Source organism: Sebastes fasciatus, chromosome 16 (assembly GCF_043250625.1).
Source record: "Sebastes fasciatus isolate fSebFas1 chromosome 16, fSebFas1.pri, whole genome shotgun sequence".
NCBI classification, from domain to species: Eukaryota; Metazoa; Chordata; class Actinopteri; order Perciformes; family Sebastidae; genus Sebastes; species Sebastes fasciatus.
In genome coordinates this window covers 21177493-21196953 of record NC_133810.1, presented here as the reverse complement: position 1 = coordinate 21196953, position 19461 = coordinate 21177493, and the positions used below count along the sequence as shown (strand labels likewise).

The window sequence follows — 19461 nt, the reverse complement described above, 5'->3', positions numbered from 1 at the left end:
ATTTTAAAATGTTTACTATTCTCTCTGGTGCCTTCCACGATCACACACATATTCCACTAAATGAGCTGCTCTCAGATGAACTCACATTTCTCATTTCAAACGAGGGTCCATTTGCACCGCATCACCGCATTGCAGATGTACCGCTCTGGATTTCTCCTAATGTATTGTCTTTCATAACTTATTTATGGATTTATGCTATCCTTGTGGCGCTTTCAAGTTGGAAAGATTTTGTTTGTCCTTCAGCAGTCAGAATCTACGGTATGTTAGAAAAAATTATAGAATCGGCAGTTTTCATTCAAAAACTGCATGTACTTTGGATCCAAAATAAGATCCCCAATTTGCTGCTTAATTGATTGATAACTTGTTTTGCTACTTCATGGCATTGACTAGAGTTATGATATAGTTATAACTATAGACCTAGGTACCTGAGCTTACAGTATGTTTAGTTTGCGCCATCAAGACTGTAACTGTCAGTGGCAGGAGCTCAATCAGAGCATTTCAGACAGAGGGTGGAAAGAGGTGCCGCAGCACAGCCGGTATGAGAAAAATAAAGTGTTTTTCGAACATTAAAGCATGTAAACATGTTCTAGTAGAAACCTAAAATACACCTGAAATGCCCTTGAAAATAAGCTTAATATGTCCTCTTTAAAGGGTTGCTCTTAGTGTGTTTCCCTAAAGAAAGAATAAAACCTGAAAGAATGCAAAATAAACCCCACATTTTTCCAGCGGCACATCATCAATCGCTCCATTCAATGTCAGACTAATTTGAATCTGTGAAAACCTCTCCTTGGTCTTCAACCAGCTTCTATACAATCTTCCAAAGTCACAGATGAAAGGATGACGGAAGCAAGAATCCTTGAAGAAGAGGTCGGGGACACCACAACAGTGATGAGTAAAGAGATGGATGGATGAACATAGAGGGGATGACCATTGTATTGGGAAAATACAGAATGTAATTATGGTGCTGATGATGTTTTTTCCCCCCACAAAATGCATTATATGCACCGATGAGATGACCGTAAAATGGGACATGCAGCAAAAACACGGTAGCCCTCCAAGAGTCATGAGGAATTTGAGCAGCTACTTTGAATGAAATGTGATGACCCCTGTGCATTTTACAGCCCTCAGCATGGTGGATATAAGTTATTTTGTGGATGCAAAGCATCACTGCTGGGCCGACATGCAGTTTCAAAGCAGAGGTTTGTTTGCTCAGAGAGAGAAATGGGAGGAAAGTGCAGTGAAGTGAAGCTGGAGGATAGGTGGACAGCAGCTCAAAATAACCTATATGCACCATGGCAGGAAGGAGATGTATGTGTGGGACTATAAAATGCAGAGAGATGACGAGGACAAGTGAGGGGCGGTGGAGAATGTACACACAACAACCAACCTTGGTGAGATATCGCATCCTTGCTGCATGAAGGCACCCAGGGAGAACCACAGGCTATTAAAAATCCCAAAGTCGTTCGGAGGGTCTGGGGGGCTCTGAGGGTCTTTGGCCTCATCGTTCTCGTCCATATGCCACTCGTAAGGGCTGAAACGGCTCACCAGGAAGAGCACCACACTCACCCCGATATAGGCAAAAACTATACACATCCAAATCTCATAGGCCAGTGGGTCCAGGAAGGAAAACACACCAGGCTTGGACTTTTGAGGCTTCTTAATCATAATGGAGATGCCCAAGCTCATAAAGGGCTTAGAGAAGTCTATCACTTCTTCCCGTACCAACGTTATAGTCAGAGGAGCCACGGCTATGTCAGCTCTCTGTGAAAATGGGAACAGGCACACTGGGAGTTAGTCTTACAGAACAAATAACCAACCAAAGTGTACATATTGATTTAGTAAAGAAAAAACTGATAAACGCAAAGTCAAACCAATTACCATGACTATATACAGCATATATACAGTATATATATATATCTAAGTCACACTGTCTTATAATCACATATAGATGGCCAGGCACTCAGCTTTAAAGTGAATTCATGGAGTAAAGAGATTGGACATGGCGAAATGCGACGGCTCAGAATATACTGAATAGACCTGTGATAATGCCTGTGAGAGGGCTATCTGCCATTTGAAAATGAGTCACTCAGCATTTGTGTTGGCTAATGTCTTTGTCTCAGTCCAAATCTCCTCCATGAATCAAGCGGAGGGTTGGAAGACAGAGGTGGAGGAGCTTATGCAAGCAGTCCATGAAATGTGAATCAGCCTGTTAAATTCACCTCCATCAGATCCTCTGCAAACGCCTGACAAGCTTGTCAATTAGTATCTCACTGTGGTGACAACGTTTGCTTGGTGGTATTGCAATTGAACCTCAAAATATGGAAATATTTATTACAAAGGATCTTAGATATAGTTAGGAGCCAAAAGTGTCCAGTATTCTGTCTAGATGCAATAAATATAGCAGAGGCTATTTTGCTTATTACAGGGAGTAATCTCTTTCTGTTTAAGCTATCAATACTGGGAGGGCTGCAGGAGAGCAGAGTGGTCTGTAAAATAGCCCTTACAGCAGAAACCACAGGTGTTAAAATAGAGAAACCTGCACTGAAGCACTGTATGCATTCAGATTTCTTTTTAGATTCCAGTCTGCCGTGTGAGATTTTTAACATTACTCATTCAGCAGCTGAGGTCTCATAAAAGATGCAAATCGTCTTGTTAAAGCCAGTTCAAGTGTGAGTGAGCCATGAGATGCATGGCAACCAGTCTAGGTGATTTTACAGTTGAAGAAAAACCCACTCAGCCCACTTTTATTAAAAGTACAACATATTTTAACATCGATGTTTTAAATTGGGCGACAGATTATCACCATTATCTTTTAATCAGGCGTAGGACAACTGTAAAATTATGACAGCACGGGGGAATAATTTAACATTATTTCACCAACTTCTGCCATCTTTACAGCTTAAAGACAACCCCTAGGCATGGAGTAATTCACTTGGCTGATGAGAAGGGACAGAGTGAAACTGATGAAGTTTTGATATTTTGCATGGTAATATTCACTATAAACTTGCATCATATGGTTAATTTTGAATAAAAATGGGCCGAGTGAGTTTTATAAAAACCTCTCTTACGTTCATATGTAGAAGACATTTCAAGACTAGGCTTTACAATAATCTGAATAAATCTGAAGGTTAGTTAGCAGGAAATGATAAAAGATGAGCAGGTAAGGACTGACACTTACCCCATAAACCAGTTCACCCACCATCCCGTTCCACGTCTTGGTCTCCGGATCTCTGGCTCCGTACTTCCCGTCGGGGACTACTGACAGTTTATATCTTATCCCCACATGTTTTGCAATTTCAGAAGCTAAATCGACACAGTAGCCTTCATATCTGTCATTCCCATCCATCTGCATATGGTTTTTCTTGTACATCACATACGGAGCTTCCTGTTAATTAGACAACATTTTGAGTTCATTGTAAAGAAACACACACATCCACCAGAGTGGCCACAGACCTCACGGGTCATACAAGGCTGTGATTGGTACTGTAAGCATGCAGCACACATGCTGGGGCGACAAACAAAAACAGATGTGGGGGGACATAAAGACATAAACAGAGCAGAGGTTAAAAGGATCTACGCAGCATCAGTTACAGGCATGTTATCGGGGGACTCGACAGACTAAAAAAAGCGGGCCGCTGCTGGAGAAAAAGAGGCCAAACGGGCCAGCGGGGGGAGCGAAGCATCTAACACGTATAAAAGGAGGCAAAGCAGGATCTCAGGGCTCCCTCATGCAAGCCTCATCCGCAATCTAAATGTGTGGAAATGGGTGATAGGCGGGGGGTTGCATGTGCTTTGTGTCAGCGTGGCACAAGGAGCAGGACAAGCTGAATGGAACACTTTTCCAGTTCATAAAGTAAACGTCAGTGACGGCAGAGAGATACATCAAAAACATGGAGATTAATTCAATCATCAAGGGCGAAAATGTGTGAGCCACATCAGAAGAGTAGTCGTATGACCAAATAAAAAGTCATACTGATTCTTTTCATTCGTTACTATCATGACAATAAAATAATCTGCTTGGTGTCTTAATTATATCGTTTGACTATTCCACATCACCTCTGTGCCTTGGATTTCAATAAAATGTCATGTAATTCCTCCAAAATGTGAAACATGTTTGCCATCAAACCTCTTCTTGATGAACTAACGTCACCTTGAGGATATTCAGCAATGGTGATTTACTTTGTCGTAACGGCATGAACATGTTTTTCAGAGGTTATTTGACTAACAATCAAAGTCATCTTCATAGACTATTACAGTATGTGATGTTTCCAACAGTTTCACTCCTTTGTTGTTCCAACTACTCTCTCTTTACTTTCTCTTCTATTCTGCAGCCGTGTACAATGTTACAAAAAAAAACAATGAAAGAGTCTGTGGAGGCAATTTCACAGAGCGCACCCTATAATAATAGGATTGTCTTTCATTAAATATGGCATTTTTACTTTAAAGTTATGGGATGTAATAAAAGCAACATGGAGTTCATGACGTGATTGTGATGTGTCTAAAATAATCTTTATTCAAATCAAAGGCATGCCTGGCAGTGAGAAAATAATGCGGTGACACTACTCTTCTGTTTTCCCTTTCTCGCTGGTGTTGTACTTCCTGCCTGCTCGTGAGGATAATGAGTTACTACACATTGAAATGAGAATGTATGACTATTACATTCTGAATTTGTCTAAGATGGAAACATAATAGGCAGAGTCAGAAGGAATGTGGCCGTGGTTTTAAATGTAAGATAAGGAGCACCTTATCTTACATTTAAAAATGGCTGATGATTTCTAACCTGTGATCTGTAACTAGCACTGTGTCTAACCCTGAGCCTGGCGAACTGGGAGCACTGGTTTTAGAGATACCTACGATAGATACATCAGTGCCAAAGTGAATTTGAAAAAAAAGAGATAAACAGCCTAAGGTTTCAGACTTTGGTTGTTTATGTCCTCCTTGTGTGCAGATCATTTCATGTCTCCAGTGAGACACGGCTGGTTTACCCCGCCGTCATTGACAGTTTACTTAATGAGAGGGAAACACTTTTACTTACGTATGCACTGAATGTGTACACAGATGGTGTCTATATCTATAGTTATTATTACCAAAGCCGTTATTGTGACGTCACTACTACAACAGCCCACCGTAATAAAAAAAACCAAAATGCTTTGGCACCCACACGGATACAGTTGAAACACTCTTTGTGAATCGACTGTTTCAACATGTAGTGAGTGGATGGAAAGCAACGCAAAATAAAATAATTCTACCCTCCCAGGACAGATTGCAACAATGGACACCTTGACCTTGAGTGGCAGAAATCTTTAGGTGAAACACTTAAAACCTGCTTGAGAGTGTACCATAATAGTAGTGACCACAATTGTTCGGTTTTCCACAGAAGAGGACTCGTTGGTGACTTGCTGATCCATAATATATACAAATTTTTCGTACTCATTCCAGTAGCCAATCTGAAAAGGACACAAAGGTTCACAGTTATTACAAGAAGCAGAAAGACATTTTTTTTACAGTAAAGCCTCCAAGTTTGTGCGAGTTGGTCTGCTTTATCTGTACAGCAGGAGACAGTGTTAGTTTTGCCTGATGTAGGATTTTATAAAAAGCTTGTAGTGGTGCTTCTCACTTCACCTGGGCCACACTTCAGCAGAGTAGGCGTAAGCTATTCCCGGCTCAGCAAATGTCCTCTTACATAACAAGAAAGCAGCACCAATAGAGCACTCAAAGACTGATAAAATTAATACCAGCAAGACAAATCTAATAGTCTAAATGTGCCTTATCTAGCCAGTGCAGTACTGTTCTATTAATACTAACACGCAGGACACACAGTATAAAGCAACACAAAAACAAACACTGGCCTACTGTGTCTACTGAACCTGAGATGATTCCAGTGGCTGCATTATGTTTATTTCTGTTACACTATGATGGTTTCGGCCAAGACGAAGTCTCCGACTTCTGGTAGCTGCGATGCACGATACTCACTCACTGTTGTCACTGCAGATTGTCTCACACTGAGTTGGGATGTGTGGGCCGCTGTGATGTATGTTGCCTTGTGAGCTGAACTATGAGGACAGTGTGGGGCCACCTCCTTTTTTGGTGAAAACTTTTGTGGGGACCTTGTCAAGAGTTAAGGGTCGGGGAGCTAGCCGAGACATAGCATTGTGGGTGTGAGTGTGTTTTCAGACTAGGGCTGTGTATTGGCAGGAATCTGGCGATACGATATGTATCATGATATAGGGGTTACGATTCAATATACTGTGATATATTGCGCTACTGTAGCCAAGGCGATATATTGCGATTTTTTAAATCTAATTCTAGGAAAACTGTCATAGCATTAAGAACACACCACCATATGCATAGTTAAAAAAAGTTACTTTTGATGCAATCAGTACAGTGGGATCTGCACTTGCATTATAGCCTTATAACACTACCTTGAGAGGGCACATACACTAAGAGGGCGCATATCTTTGCAAATTAAATAAAGTATTGACTGTGTCAATCTTTGCGTGTGAACTATTATTACTAATCGATGCAGTGTTTTTGAGAATCAATACAGTATCATAAAATATAACATTGTGATACTCAATATTTTCGATATTTTCTAACACTTCTATTTCACACAGGATTATTTTTGCCTTTGGCCTGTCCAATTATAGAAAGCCCAATAACACTGAGAGATCATGTGGGTGCAGCGAGTCACCCAGTATCTGGAGATACATCATTGTAAAAGTCCAACTGAAACTATTCCATTCTTGCTGTCAAAAATCATCGTCAAAGTGATTTTCAAATTTATTGGTAATATTTTTTTCATTATTATTGAAAGTAGGAAAAACTTTGGACATATATCAAAAATGACCTTTAGCCTCCAAGCCTCTGAGGAGGTGGGTCGATGCACATGCTTGTGAACAGACTAGTTCTGGTAATTGGAGCTTACAAGCTAATAAGGGGATAGACCGTGTTTTGTTAGTGGTATTGAAGAAAAGGACCAAATCATTCAGCATCTAAACTAACAGACATTGACTTGTGTTACAGCTGTCAAGCTAAACAGCTAAATTACTTTTCTGCCCGAGTGAGTGCACTACTCCCCCGGTTGTTTGCTAGCTCGTTTAGCAAGCCAGGGCGCAAAACAAGACATGATGTGTCCACGCTTGTAGACAAAATGGACACTGAAAGCTAATGTGTGCTGCGATTCCCAGTCCTTAGCTCGTTTCTCTCCGGCTGATATGTATTCAAATAGAGTGTAAAATAAAATGTTTTTATTGGCTACATGACCAAAAATGTTAATTCCTCCCCTTTTGGATACTGATTTCCTCGAAAGACGACAAAGGACATCTCATTTACATGCTGTAGCATAAAGTAAACATGCAATTTAATTTCAGGTGCACTTTAATGCTCCAGAGGCAGGTGCAAGTCTGGACAGAAGCAGTTAAGCCTGCCTTACAAGAGCTGCTAACCCACCTCTAGCAGCTTCATTTTAGTCAGGTTTAATCAAGAGTTTGACTGTGATGGTGGTTTAAAGGCCATGTCGGAGAATTTCCTCAAGGAAAATGGTGGAAACTGGACTGAACTTCAAAAAGTCACATTTAAATAAACACATACACATCATAATACACAAAATATATCAGCTACTTATAATCTTTCATAGCAAGCCCACAAATTACACATTGCTTGTTGTGTGCCTACACTCCATAGGCATTTGCAATTGTGATTGACAGTTCATTCAGGCATCAGCATGAACCTGTCAGACACCTGATTGGACAGATGCACCACTTGCTGGGCTGTCAGCGGCTTTAGCATCAAATTGTAGAAGTTGAAACACCAAAGTTCTTCTAAATTACCGACTGTGATCTGTTTCTGAATAAGTTTGAGGCAATAAATAGGCCCCGCAGTAGCAGAGTAATGCCTCATTTAGTAGCAGCAACATGTAGTTTAAATAGCTGTTCGTGATGTTTCTGAGTTTTGAGCCATGTCATCATCTAAACTACGGCTCCCCAGAGATGTAGATTGGTTTAGCTTCCATCTGCAGGGCTCGACTGATTCTCAGTGGATGTTTTCCAGATTCAAATCTCAGAAGGGACATGAGCTCACATGATTTGGGCTGGATCTGCAAGACTGAGTACTGGCAGTGTCTGTCCAAATCAGAACCAGCCTTACTACTCATGTACTGCCAACATGCCAAGAGAAAGTAAAATCCCCATCACAGGGCTGCTTGAAACTTGTCTGTATTTATGTTAATGTAATCAAAACATACAGCGCTAATATCTATATCATATGCTAATCCTGCTTAAGGTGTTTCATTACACATTAATTAAATTATGATAGATGTTTCCGCTCACTTACCTTCCTGGGACCTCCTGTCTTCATCTCGTACACATCAATCGTGTAATTAGCTCGTCGACCAAATGTGTCAAACTGGATGTTTCCTGTCATACCTTGTACTTGGACCTGCCAAAAAGAAAAGAAAGAGTGATAACACTTGTTCCTATGGTACAACAGGTGAGCAAACACCACATGAAAACATGTGAAAAACGGTCTTGATATATGGCGTCTAAAGTTCTCTCCAGCGTCTTTTGGTGTGTTAAATACATATTTCTCAAAGCATCGTGTTTTCATAATCCCAGTCTATTGGAGAGGCAAGTGTTAAGGCAGGCAAATTTGGAGTGACTGTGAGGTTTGGGATTGGACTAGGGCTGTCAAAGTTAACACAATAATAACACGTTAACGTTTGTGAAGGTTCTCATTCATCCAGGTCATGGTATCCGAGTAAGGGTTAAATCAGCAGCAACTGGACTTGGTTAAGATTCTTGAAGACGTTTCACTTCTCATCCAAGAAGCTTCTTTAGTTCTGGCTGAATGGTAGGGGAACCCAGGAATTTAACCTCTGTGGGGTCGTTAGCAAGAATATAGAAACCACTCAGTACATTGGTGCTCCTAGGTGTGACGACTGTAGTTACGGGTCGTTAGAGTCAGCTGATGCCTAGTGTGAATGACTGCCACATGGGTCGTTGGAGTTGTTAGAGTCAGTTGATGTCAGGTGTGTATTACTGTCCAGTGAGGTCAAGTGTGAATGGTTGTTTAATCTCCTGGGCAGGTATGCCAGGACAGCACTGTAGGTGGAAGATAGGTGAAGATGGTTTGAAAAAGGAGTGGAAGAGGCCATCTATGCCAAAGTAGAGAAGCCATCACTCAACAGAGGAGGAGGCCTAAGGCAAGTGCACAAAACTGGTGGAAGTGAACATAAACATTGCTTTCACTATTTGCTGACACAAACAGATGAAGAGAGAGATGATATTTAAAATACTGTTCTAACATGCTGCATGGAATGAAACATGGTGCTGGATTACAATAGTATTACAATAACTTTTGAAGCAGAATAGAGTGAAGAGGTAATAAACAGGGCTGCAACTAACTATTATTTTCATTGCCGATAATTGATTAGTTGTTTGGTCTATAAATGTCAGAAAATGGTGAGAAATGTCAGTGTTTCCCAAAGCCCAAGAGGACGTCCTAAAATGTCTTGTTTTGCTCACAACTCAAAGATATTCAGTTTACTGTCATAGAGGAGTAAAGAAACCAGGAAATATTCACATTTAAGAAGCTGGAATCAGAGAATTTTGACTTGTTTTTTTCTTAAAAAATTACTTATTGCGACTAATTGATTATTAAAATAGTTGGCGATTAATTTAATAGTTGATAACTAATCTAATAATTGATTAATCATTAAGCTGTAGGTATATACCAAAGATGAAACTGCAGAATAAATAAAAGAAAAAGCAGAGCCGTTCAGAGAGACTGCGAATGCCCTCGGTCTTACCATTTTGAGGGCTCTTTCTATGTCGATGCCTTGGCTCCAGGGCACAGCGGGGTTGGCGAGGCAGTCACCCGCGCTCCCCCTGCGAGACACATCTACTCGCTGGCGCCGCAGGTACCGGAAGGCCTCCGCGATCACGAGGATGGCATCGTGGGTCAGCGCTGATGTGTACTGAGACAAAGGCCACAAGAAACCCCAGTGACGCACCACTGACATCATGTAAACTGCACTGCTATCAAAGCAAGGTTATCATCTCTGTGGCAGTACTTGGTGTATGAACACAGAGAGCAGTGATGTAAAAAGTAAAAAAATAAAATCAAAGCCTCACAATATGATTGACATAAAAATTGCGCATGTATGAAAGACGCCTCTATTCAAGGGCAAGCAGGTGACAAGTTATTTCAGCAGCTCTCACTGAAGAGATTCAGATTGACATATTTTCTCTGATTTCAGCAGTTACTACCTAAAAACTTGGAGGCAGAGTGGGGGTGGGGGGGAGAAAATGTGTCTTTGAAGATGTTAAATAAAATCTAACTGCAGCATCGGCAGCCATGCCTCACTGACCTTCAGTGGAGTGTTTTTGGCTTCTGGAAATTCTCTTTCATCCAGGCGCTCCCAGCGCTGGAGGAACTGCTGGACGATGGGGCTGTCTGGGTTGATGATCTGGAAGCCTGTGATGTTGGCCCCACCAGAAAAGACCCTGTCCAGGCTCATGTTGGAAAAACCCTGAGAGTAAAGAGCACAAGTGGCTGGTAGTGGAATGAGGGATCATTAGCATCAAAGAAAAAAAATGCTTTAGCTTGCCCATCATTTGCTTATTACTTAGTTTAATTGTTAGTCTATCATAACTACATATTGAGATACTACAGAGAGTGTTGCATTTATTTGCACTGCATTGCATCACACTCAGCGGTGTTGTTCTGGGCTTCGTTGGATTGTTTCATGTTGTGAGCTCTCACCAGGTTGGCGAGGATATAATGGTATCCTCTGCTGTTTTTTCCCGAGGTCACCACCTACAAGTCGCAGGAGGAGACACACAGTGAGTCACTTTCACATCTCATAACACCGAGAACACTTAGAGGGCTGAGATTCAGAAATGACAAAGACGTTTGATTTCATAACACAGAGTGGTTGGTAGAAATAAATAAATAAAAGGAAGACATTTCAGAGCGACATTAGCAAAGGCGAGAGAAGGTGCATGTGAGCACATTTGTACATTGGTGTGTGCGTGTGTGTGTGTGTGTGTGGGGGAGAAACTGTGATGACAGCGCTTGTTCCTTTCCATTAACTTCAACATGTAAAATAAGGTCAAGGCTCTGCAAACCTCCCTCTCTCTTTCATTCTCTCTCTCTGCAGCTGCCTATGCTCTACAGTCTGCCTCTTCCTGCTCCGCCCGTCTCAGTCGCACACTAGACTTAATTAAACCCAAAACGTTGTACAGCACCTGTCTGAGCGAGCAGACACAGCGAGAGCACCACTTGCTGATTTCTTTAAACTTCTTCACCAGCCAAACCTTCTCTCTCTCTCTCTCTCTCTCTCTCTCTCTCTCTCTCTCTCTCTCTCTCTCTCTCTCTCTCTTCACACGAACTCTCTTTCTCTCTCCATATCTCCCTCGCTTCTGACTCTCCATCGCTGAGTACCAAGCTTCAAAAAGATACTGTGGGGGTGGATAGTTGCTTTTTTTCCCTCTCTGTCTTTTCACTTTCTACACTCCCCCACAGTTTTGATATAAGTGTGCTCAGGCACTGAAATCAGCTAAATGTTAAATGTCCAGAGTGATAGTGATATCATGTTGGAGAGATTTTATAGAGGACTTGAATACAGATGAGAAATTTTACAGCAGCACTGCAACAAGGACACGCATCCCTGTGGTACATTTCTAGTGCTATTTCCATATTTTTCATTAAGGTCTGGCGTACAATGATGTAACAATCGTCCAGTTTCTTATTATTCAGTGCATGCAGTCTCACACCTGTGCTTTCATTCACACCTGTGCACTTTAAACCCCTCTGCTTACTCCTTGCCTTAATGTCTTGTAATTGTCTCTAGAGAGGGAACGTCCTTGATGCTCCAAGGTTGGCTCTCCGGCCGGCTTATACACTCTGACAAATCTCAACAATAAATCCAATTACCTGCCTCAGAAATGCTAAAATGATTTCATTGTCTTCGACATTTTGCACCTCTCACCACCGACTCTGAAAGCCCCACCACCACCACATCCTGCGTTTTCCTCATAAGCCAACAAAGAAATCCTGGAAGCTTCTCTGCTTATTGTCTTCCAAATTGTCTTGAAAAGCTTTCCATTCGCTATTCATCCATGTGAGAGGGAGCCGCAGTGACCCAAGTGCAGCAACACAGCGAGCACTTAATGAAGCTGCAGTGCCTGGAGTGACTGGCTACAACTCCCGTTTGTCACCAGCACACTCAGGCAGAAAGTACAAGACTTCACACTTCTACGTGAGCATCCTAAACTGACACCTCAACTCAACTGCTGTTTCTGACTGAAACCGCGTTTAGTTGTTAGAAAATAATCAACTGCAAACATTTATTGCTTACTGTAGCTACGAGGTGCATGAAAACAAGTAATGTGGGAGTTTCTATTTCATTTGGTAGTCTACTGGAGAACAAGAAAGGTCAAAGTTATATGGAATGCCAAGGAAGTTCATAAACACATCGTATGTTTCTTGGTTTATTAAACCACAGCCTAGTGTTAAATGCTACAAGCTCCTTCAGCCATGATTCAAATATTCAATGTAATTAATAAAAAGCTGTGATGTAAAGCAAATGCATTTTAGCATCTAAATGGTCATGTTGTCATTCACTGTTGATTTTATATACTTTCATGCACATCTCGTTGATAGATTTACCACTTGGCTTTCGTGTCAACTATTTCTTTTCAAGACAACATGAAAATGTTTTGACTTGCATGAACAAAAAAAAAAGAAAGAAATTCCCCTGACAGCCGCATTGGTAGTCATCTGGTTGGCAGCAAGACAGAGACTGACAACTACTTTAAAGTCGGGATATCTGGTTGGATGACACCGGGAGGTGGTTCTTGTTTGATCAGTGAGCCAACACCAGACTTAAAACTGCACAAGCTCTGATTGACATGCATAGGTTGTAGTGTAGCTACAGTGCATAGTGAGAACACTTAATGATTAAACCATGAGGGAAACAAATAAATTCCTGATAGATGCAAAAGCTATGAAAAGCTAACACAAAATGTTCAGTTTCCACCAAATTACTATTTTTTTTTTCAAATTCTAAATTGCTATCACTCTGGTTTTCCATAATAAGTCATTGTGTTTTCATTGTGAACATCTAAAAATCATACTGATATAATAATTTCTACAAATATACAATGCAGTTATATATAATTTATCATATTGACAACATATTACAATCAGAAAACTTTGTATATTGTGGCAATATTCAGCTTTCGTAAAATAAATAAATGTTAGCATAATTAGACTTCACAACTGATTGGTTGACCAAAGTTCTTAAAAATATTAGGTCATGAATATCTTTCTGTTAAAGGTACAGTGTGTAGGATTTGGCGACATCTAGTGGTGTAGTTGCAGATTGCAACCAACTGAGTAACCCTCCGTTCACTTCTCTGCTCACTCCTCCGCTCCCTCCTCTGCTCTCTCCTCCCTTTCCAAGACTGCAGTAACGTGAGCCGCCGAGTGCAAACCCGCGGTAATGCCGTTCGCCTTGCTCAGAGGCCATCCTCACCATAATGACACTACTGTAGGAGCAACAGAAGGCAGACGGCGACTGGCAGTACCACGGTTTTGCACTCTGAAGCTCACGTTACCGCAGTTTCATGTGTCGGAGAACTACAGTGGCCTTCGGGTAATGTAAAAACGCGAAAGGCTCTCTCTTGAGGGTAATGTAAAAACGCGAAATGCTCTCTCTTGAGCCAGTGTTTGGTTTGTCCATTCTGGGTTACTGTAAAAACATGGCGAAGAGGACCCGCTCCCTATGTAGATATGAAGGGTTCAATCTAAGCTAACAAAAACACAATGATTCTTAGTTTCAGGTGATTATACACTAATGAAAACATAGTTATGAATATTATATTCCATTTCTGCTAATAGATCCCCGAAATGCTACACACTGACCCTTTAAGTAAACTCTCTGAAGATAAACTAAATCAGAAAAATATGACCTTCAAAAAAACAGCTACATACCGAGAGCATTTTTTTCTGCCGCTACATGAGCAGTACACATGTTCCTGTAAAGGATTATTTCATTTGATTTGCTGTGGGATTTGCTCCATTCCTCTGTTTGCAGTGCTGTTCTGGAAAAAGCATCTGGGCATAACAAATATTTTTAGGATCCTGATGCTCCAGTTTCATGGTCCCCTGGGATAATCGCTTTTTGTGAGCATGTGAAACCACCAGGAACCTGGAAGAGGTCAGGCACTACCGTCACCGAGAGAGCGCCACTTTTATTGTCACGGGACTCAGTTCTTCCTCTCTGTCAAAATCCATTTCTCACAAAACGGCTTCTTCAAACAGCTCGAGGGAAAAGAAGACCTGTAAGCGAGAAGGAACCTGCAGCACTGATTGTACTGACTGGCTCCTACATTTTTAATGCTCATTGAATGGAAAGGATAGTCTAAGTGCCATGCCCTGTCATATTTTCTTACAGTTATTGTTCTCAGTCCAAAGTGGATCTTTGATGAGTCCAACCAAGGAGGTTGAATGACATAAGCATTTCCCAAAATGTGTTGGTTTTTATGATGGGCACAAAACATGGCATGTCGTTTTGACTGAGAAAATGACAACTTTGATAAATATTTTCAATTTAAAGGTACCCTGTGGAATTTTCGATCACTAGTAACTCTATGGAGCAATGACTTAAAGTGTGGGTCCCTGTTTTGCTTGACATATATTCACGCAAGCGACGTGATGCACATTTCTGATCAACTGTCCAATCTTCAAACCAGGACTGTGTCCTAAACTCTGCAGTTAAAAATAAAACACAGCACATTATGTTCCAACCCTCACAAGTGCAATAAAATCAAATGAATCATAGCTCACAGCCAAATAAACCCAGCACACAGACTCATGTTACATCTTTACATTAGTATTCACCTCTCTGTGGAGGATATAATCAGAAATATGGGCCCATCTCCTTCTGCTGTGGAGGAAACAGGAGGAGGGACAGACAGAAAGAGGTTTTCTCAGGTCTCAATTATCACTATTGGTCCATCCTCAGGGCTCCTCCTGCCCGCCTGTCTGGACAAGCAGGTCTGTGCTGTGCCACTTGAAGCAGGCCTGAGCCAGGCCGTGCTGTGGGACGATCTGCCTAAATATTCCAGCGGGAATCGACTCTAATTAAGCAGACTGGAGCCACAGTCCTGTGCAGAGCTGGATGTCTGCCCAAGTGCCTTCAAGAGGATTTGACTCTCTTCCCACTGATTGAGGTTTCTCTTTGTTACAGTGATTTGTCATCTGCCTTCTTGAGAACTGGAACGGGCATCCTAAGGTTGATGACTGTCCCCTTTCACCAGTCAATTAATTATTGTTGCGCTACTCAAAACAGGGCATAATGTGAGGAGGGATTTAACTGTCAAAGCAGTGCATTAAAGAAAAAAATATAGCAGAGGAAGGACATGGCTGTGTATCAGTCAAACATTGCTGCAAATGCTCTATTGTCCACCAGTCCTTACCACAAAGCTCAATCTTTGAATGGAAAGTAGTTGTGCCTCATTATGAAACTTCTCTCTGTCTGCATATTATACACAATAAAGACAGATTTTAGTTCTAGATATTAATATTTCAATTGTTATTATATGTAAAAACACCTTCATTCTTTATTGAATGAATTCAGTATAATACAAACGCTAGAATTATTATTTTTTTTGCCAGTATTTTTCCTATGACTATGTGTCGTCTGATGGTTCTTCCGCTTTCAGCCGCCATCAGCTACACACTTCTGAACACAGTTCTCTTATTGAATGCCAATTTCAACAAAATAAAAATGTGTATGAAGTTGTAATGTCCTTACTACCCTTGTTGCAGTTGTGCACTTGCCAGCTCTCCTGCTTACGCACGTTTGATGTTGTTTTTCATTTTGGGCTGCTTTTAACTCAGACTTCTCTAGGGTCTCCTTTGGATGCCTGGGCTACAAAGAGGACTCTACAAAAACTTCCTCTTTGCAGTCAATGTTTTTCTTTTTTCAGAAGCCATGTTTTCTTGTTTATAGTGGAAGTAAAGAAAAAAAGGAAATACAGGTCTAAGCACACATAGTTGTCTTGTTGTTGTGGTGTATTTGCAGGGAATTATAGTTCATGCTGTTCGTTCACATTTGTATTTGCAGTTCAAGGTGAGGTCTCATATAGTATATGGTAAACTAGCAAGGAAAGCTTGGAAAATGGTCCCTAATAGGAGTATTATCCATTATTTTTATTATAGCCTGAGGTCAACTTATCAGAGTACTGACTGTTATGTTCCTTGGTCTTTAGTTTGTTTTTGGTTGTGTAGTGACAGTAATCTAGAAAGGTGCACTGCTTCCTTTAAAATGATCAAATGTGCCCTTCTTTACATTTAGCGTCCCTCACCAAAATGCACGTTGTGTATCTTTAAAGTCTTACAAACTAGGGAGGTCACAGTACCAGAAATTTAGTAGTCGGTACCAATACCAGTGAAATTCGATGATTCCCAATATTCAATACCCAGTAAAAAACATAAGTAAAACAATAAATCCCATGTACTTCAACATCCACTCCTTTATTACCATTTACATACTGTTTTTTGTTATGAAGTTAAACAGGCTATAATTCCCTCTCTATTATCTATTTTACATTGCGCTGAAAACATCTCCTTCAAACAACTTTATCTATTCAAGTTTCTCGCCCAAAACCACATTTGAACACATCATGATAACGTTATAATTTACCTTTGCCCCAATATTCTTTTTTTTTTTTTAATGGAGCCTGAACGCATCATAATGTAAATCAATTGCACCTCCTGTGTTGAAATCGGCAGGCCGAGATCTAGTTAACGATAGCAACTGATAAAAGGACAGCCCTGCATCGAGCTAACAGCTCACGATAACTAGCTCTCGCCTGCTGATTTCAACACAGATTTGTTGTTCACATGTTGTATTATCAGGGAAAAAATAGGGTCTGTGTCCCAAACACATTTTCTATCATCCCCAGGACAATGGAACGTCTTAAGTCTTGAGCCATGATGGTACCTACGGTATCTGTGGTACTGTAGAAAACGAGTACCGGCACGTTTTCAAAATGTTGGCATCGACTTGGTACCGAAGTATTGGTTCTCGTGACATCCCTATTACGAACACACTGAATGCATTTCCCACCACTTTAAACATTAGCAAAATCTCTTTTAAGCGTTTTGAAAACTGCATCGTTTGCATAATTTTCTTCTTCTCCTCTTTCATTGATGCATTGTAACCTTTATAGCACATTGCCACCACCAAATGGTGAAAATTAAATGGCAGGTGAGGAAGCACCATACTATACAAATTTAAGTGAAACATGTGTTCTTTTCACTAAGTACCATATACTGAAGTCGGATAGAAGCCATTATTGGGTTAATTTATCCGTGTGAATTGAATTACTGCCGATACGGCGTGATGTCCGTGAGTGCAAAACAGCTGTGTGCGATTTGAGACAACCCTATCCTGTCGAAATCCACGCACTACACAAGTAAGTACATAGTGTGCACAGTGTACTACATGGAAGTGTACTAACGGAAGTATCCGAATTGAGACACAGCTTTAGTTTAAATATACAGTACTGTATATTTGGGAACAGACAACCAAGTTTAGAAAAAAACTCGGAGAAAATATTTATGCAACAGAAACCATTTGTTATGTCATGGTCTATAAAATCAATGCCCACGCAAAGCAACGTACAAAAACTACAATTCACACACAGGATTAAATAACATGCACACAGATGTAATCTCATCCTTAACGTAGAATCTTGTTTTACTACCCTACTCACTGGGTGTGGAATTCCAGTGCACCTCTGGGTGTTCAGCACTTCTCCTATTTCCCTCCACAGCACTAGACAGGGAGACTCACAGTAAATGGCTCAATTCCCACAAGCTCTCTTTTTTCTCTCTCTGACTCTTTCACTGTCTGTCCACTGTGCAGGAGGAGGCTGGAGGTCCTCTGGCAGCGATTAGAAAGCCACTGTGCCTCTATTATTGATGAGAAGCCTTAAAGGTGTTTATCACTCCGCCTTTACTTTAGTGAAGGGATAAGCACACTGATACATTTAAAGGCGGCGAGAGGGGAGCGAAAAACCCCACAGCACATTCATCAACAAATGAAGCCCTGTTACAAGTGAAACTACCTCGACAAAGATAATTAGCACAAAATGAATGATGGATATCTGCGTATAAATGCACTGGGTAAAGATAATAGCCTAAATGCAGGTATAAAAAGAATTTAATTTAGATTATTATAGTGTTTATGAGGTCAAATCCTAAACACTGGTTAAAAAATAAATCCTGTCCAGAATGGTTGCTTCCTGATGCCTGAGTGATCTCGGTTGTGTTTGCTCACTCCTGCCTTTGTGAGAGATCTTCCCTCAGGCTAGGAGGGTAGGCTATTTATAGTAGGCTCATTGTTGTTGCTGTTATGGGACAGTGTGTCCTACTTACACTGGAAGCTCATATTACATTAAAGCAAGTGTTGATGTCACAGCTCGCATAAGGAACCGTTCTCTGGAGACGCAGGCGAGTGTTGCCGCTCTCAAGCAGCTGGAGAGACACTCGTCTGACACATGCTGCCTACAAGGCCACCACTCGCATTAATGCGCCACATAAAAGAGATTATGATCGGATCGGCCTGACGTGACACCGAGTGACCGCCATTATCTGATTCGATAACTCAAATCTAATATGGAGGCAATTTGAGAACATTTGAGGAAACCCTCTGCGTCAACGTGAAGGGCAGAGAAAAGTAAACTTCTCCTAATTAATGAAAATGTTCTGTGCTGTCACCAAGAATATTCCCCCGCGTCAGATGAAAACAGATCTGTGGTGAAGGTCAGAGTAAAACTCGTAAGGCCGGCAATAATGAAGATCATTACGTAGAGGGCAGAAGCCTTTACACACAAATATTTCAGCAAAGAACAGAAGGTTAAGATGTGCTCGGGATTAATGGTTCAAATGAGCACACACAAAAAACAAACTTGTGGGCTTAACGGTTTTTATAACACATTACTCTGCTGAGCAGCTGTGTGTACAGTAGCTGCAATAACCCAAACTGAAGGGAAACACACAATTTTAAGCTGTCGAATAGGTCACATTTTATTTGCCAACAAGTCCTCATACTTTAATAACAAGATCGTCCATTTGTCAGTGACGTTAAAAACGACTCATGTGAGCGTTTTTGAATCTCTCTACTGCATGTTTAAGGCTTGGTTTAGACAATTAAAACTACTTGATTAAAATAAGAGACAGGACATGAACTGTAGTTTCCAGTGTCAAACTCAATACTTTATATACCCAACAATCCACCTCTCTCCTGACCTCTAACCTCTCCCTAAGCTCTCTTTTGCAGCAGTATAACAATGTCACACCACTTTCCTTCTAAAAGAGGACAGTAATTATGAGTATGGACGCAAGACGCCGCTGATCAGGAAATTGTAAACAGAGGTTGGTTTAAGT

General features: G+C 41.0%; 1 protein-coding gene across 5 annotated transcripts in view; it reads right to left on the bottom strand.

Moving 5' to 3' along the window:
* Nucleotides 1-19461, bottom strand: part of gria3a (glutamate receptor, ionotropic, AMPA 3a) — an 85525-nt gene that overhangs the window by 21081 nt on the left and 44983 nt on the right. For all 5 annotated transcript variants that reach the window (XR_012590390.1, XM_074611477.1, XM_074611478.1 and 2 more), the window contains exons 5-11: nucleotides 10762-10815; nucleotides 10367-10528; nucleotides 9806-9973; nucleotides 8332-8436; nucleotides 5340-5447; nucleotides 3179-3385; nucleotides 1388-1761 (exon numbers count right to left, since the gene is read on the bottom strand). Coding sequence is in view for 4 of the 5 variants with exons in the window: in XM_074611477.1 (XP_074467578.1) it covers nucleotides 1388-1761; nucleotides 3179-3385; nucleotides 5340-5447; nucleotides 8332-8436; nucleotides 9806-9973; nucleotides 10367-10528; nucleotides 10762-10815 (1178 nt within the window). In the remaining variant the exon portion in view is untranslated. The remainder of the gene's footprint in view (nucleotides 1-1387; nucleotides 1762-3178; nucleotides 3386-5339; nucleotides 5448-8331; nucleotides 8437-9805; nucleotides 9974-10366; nucleotides 10529-10761; nucleotides 10816-19461) is intronic.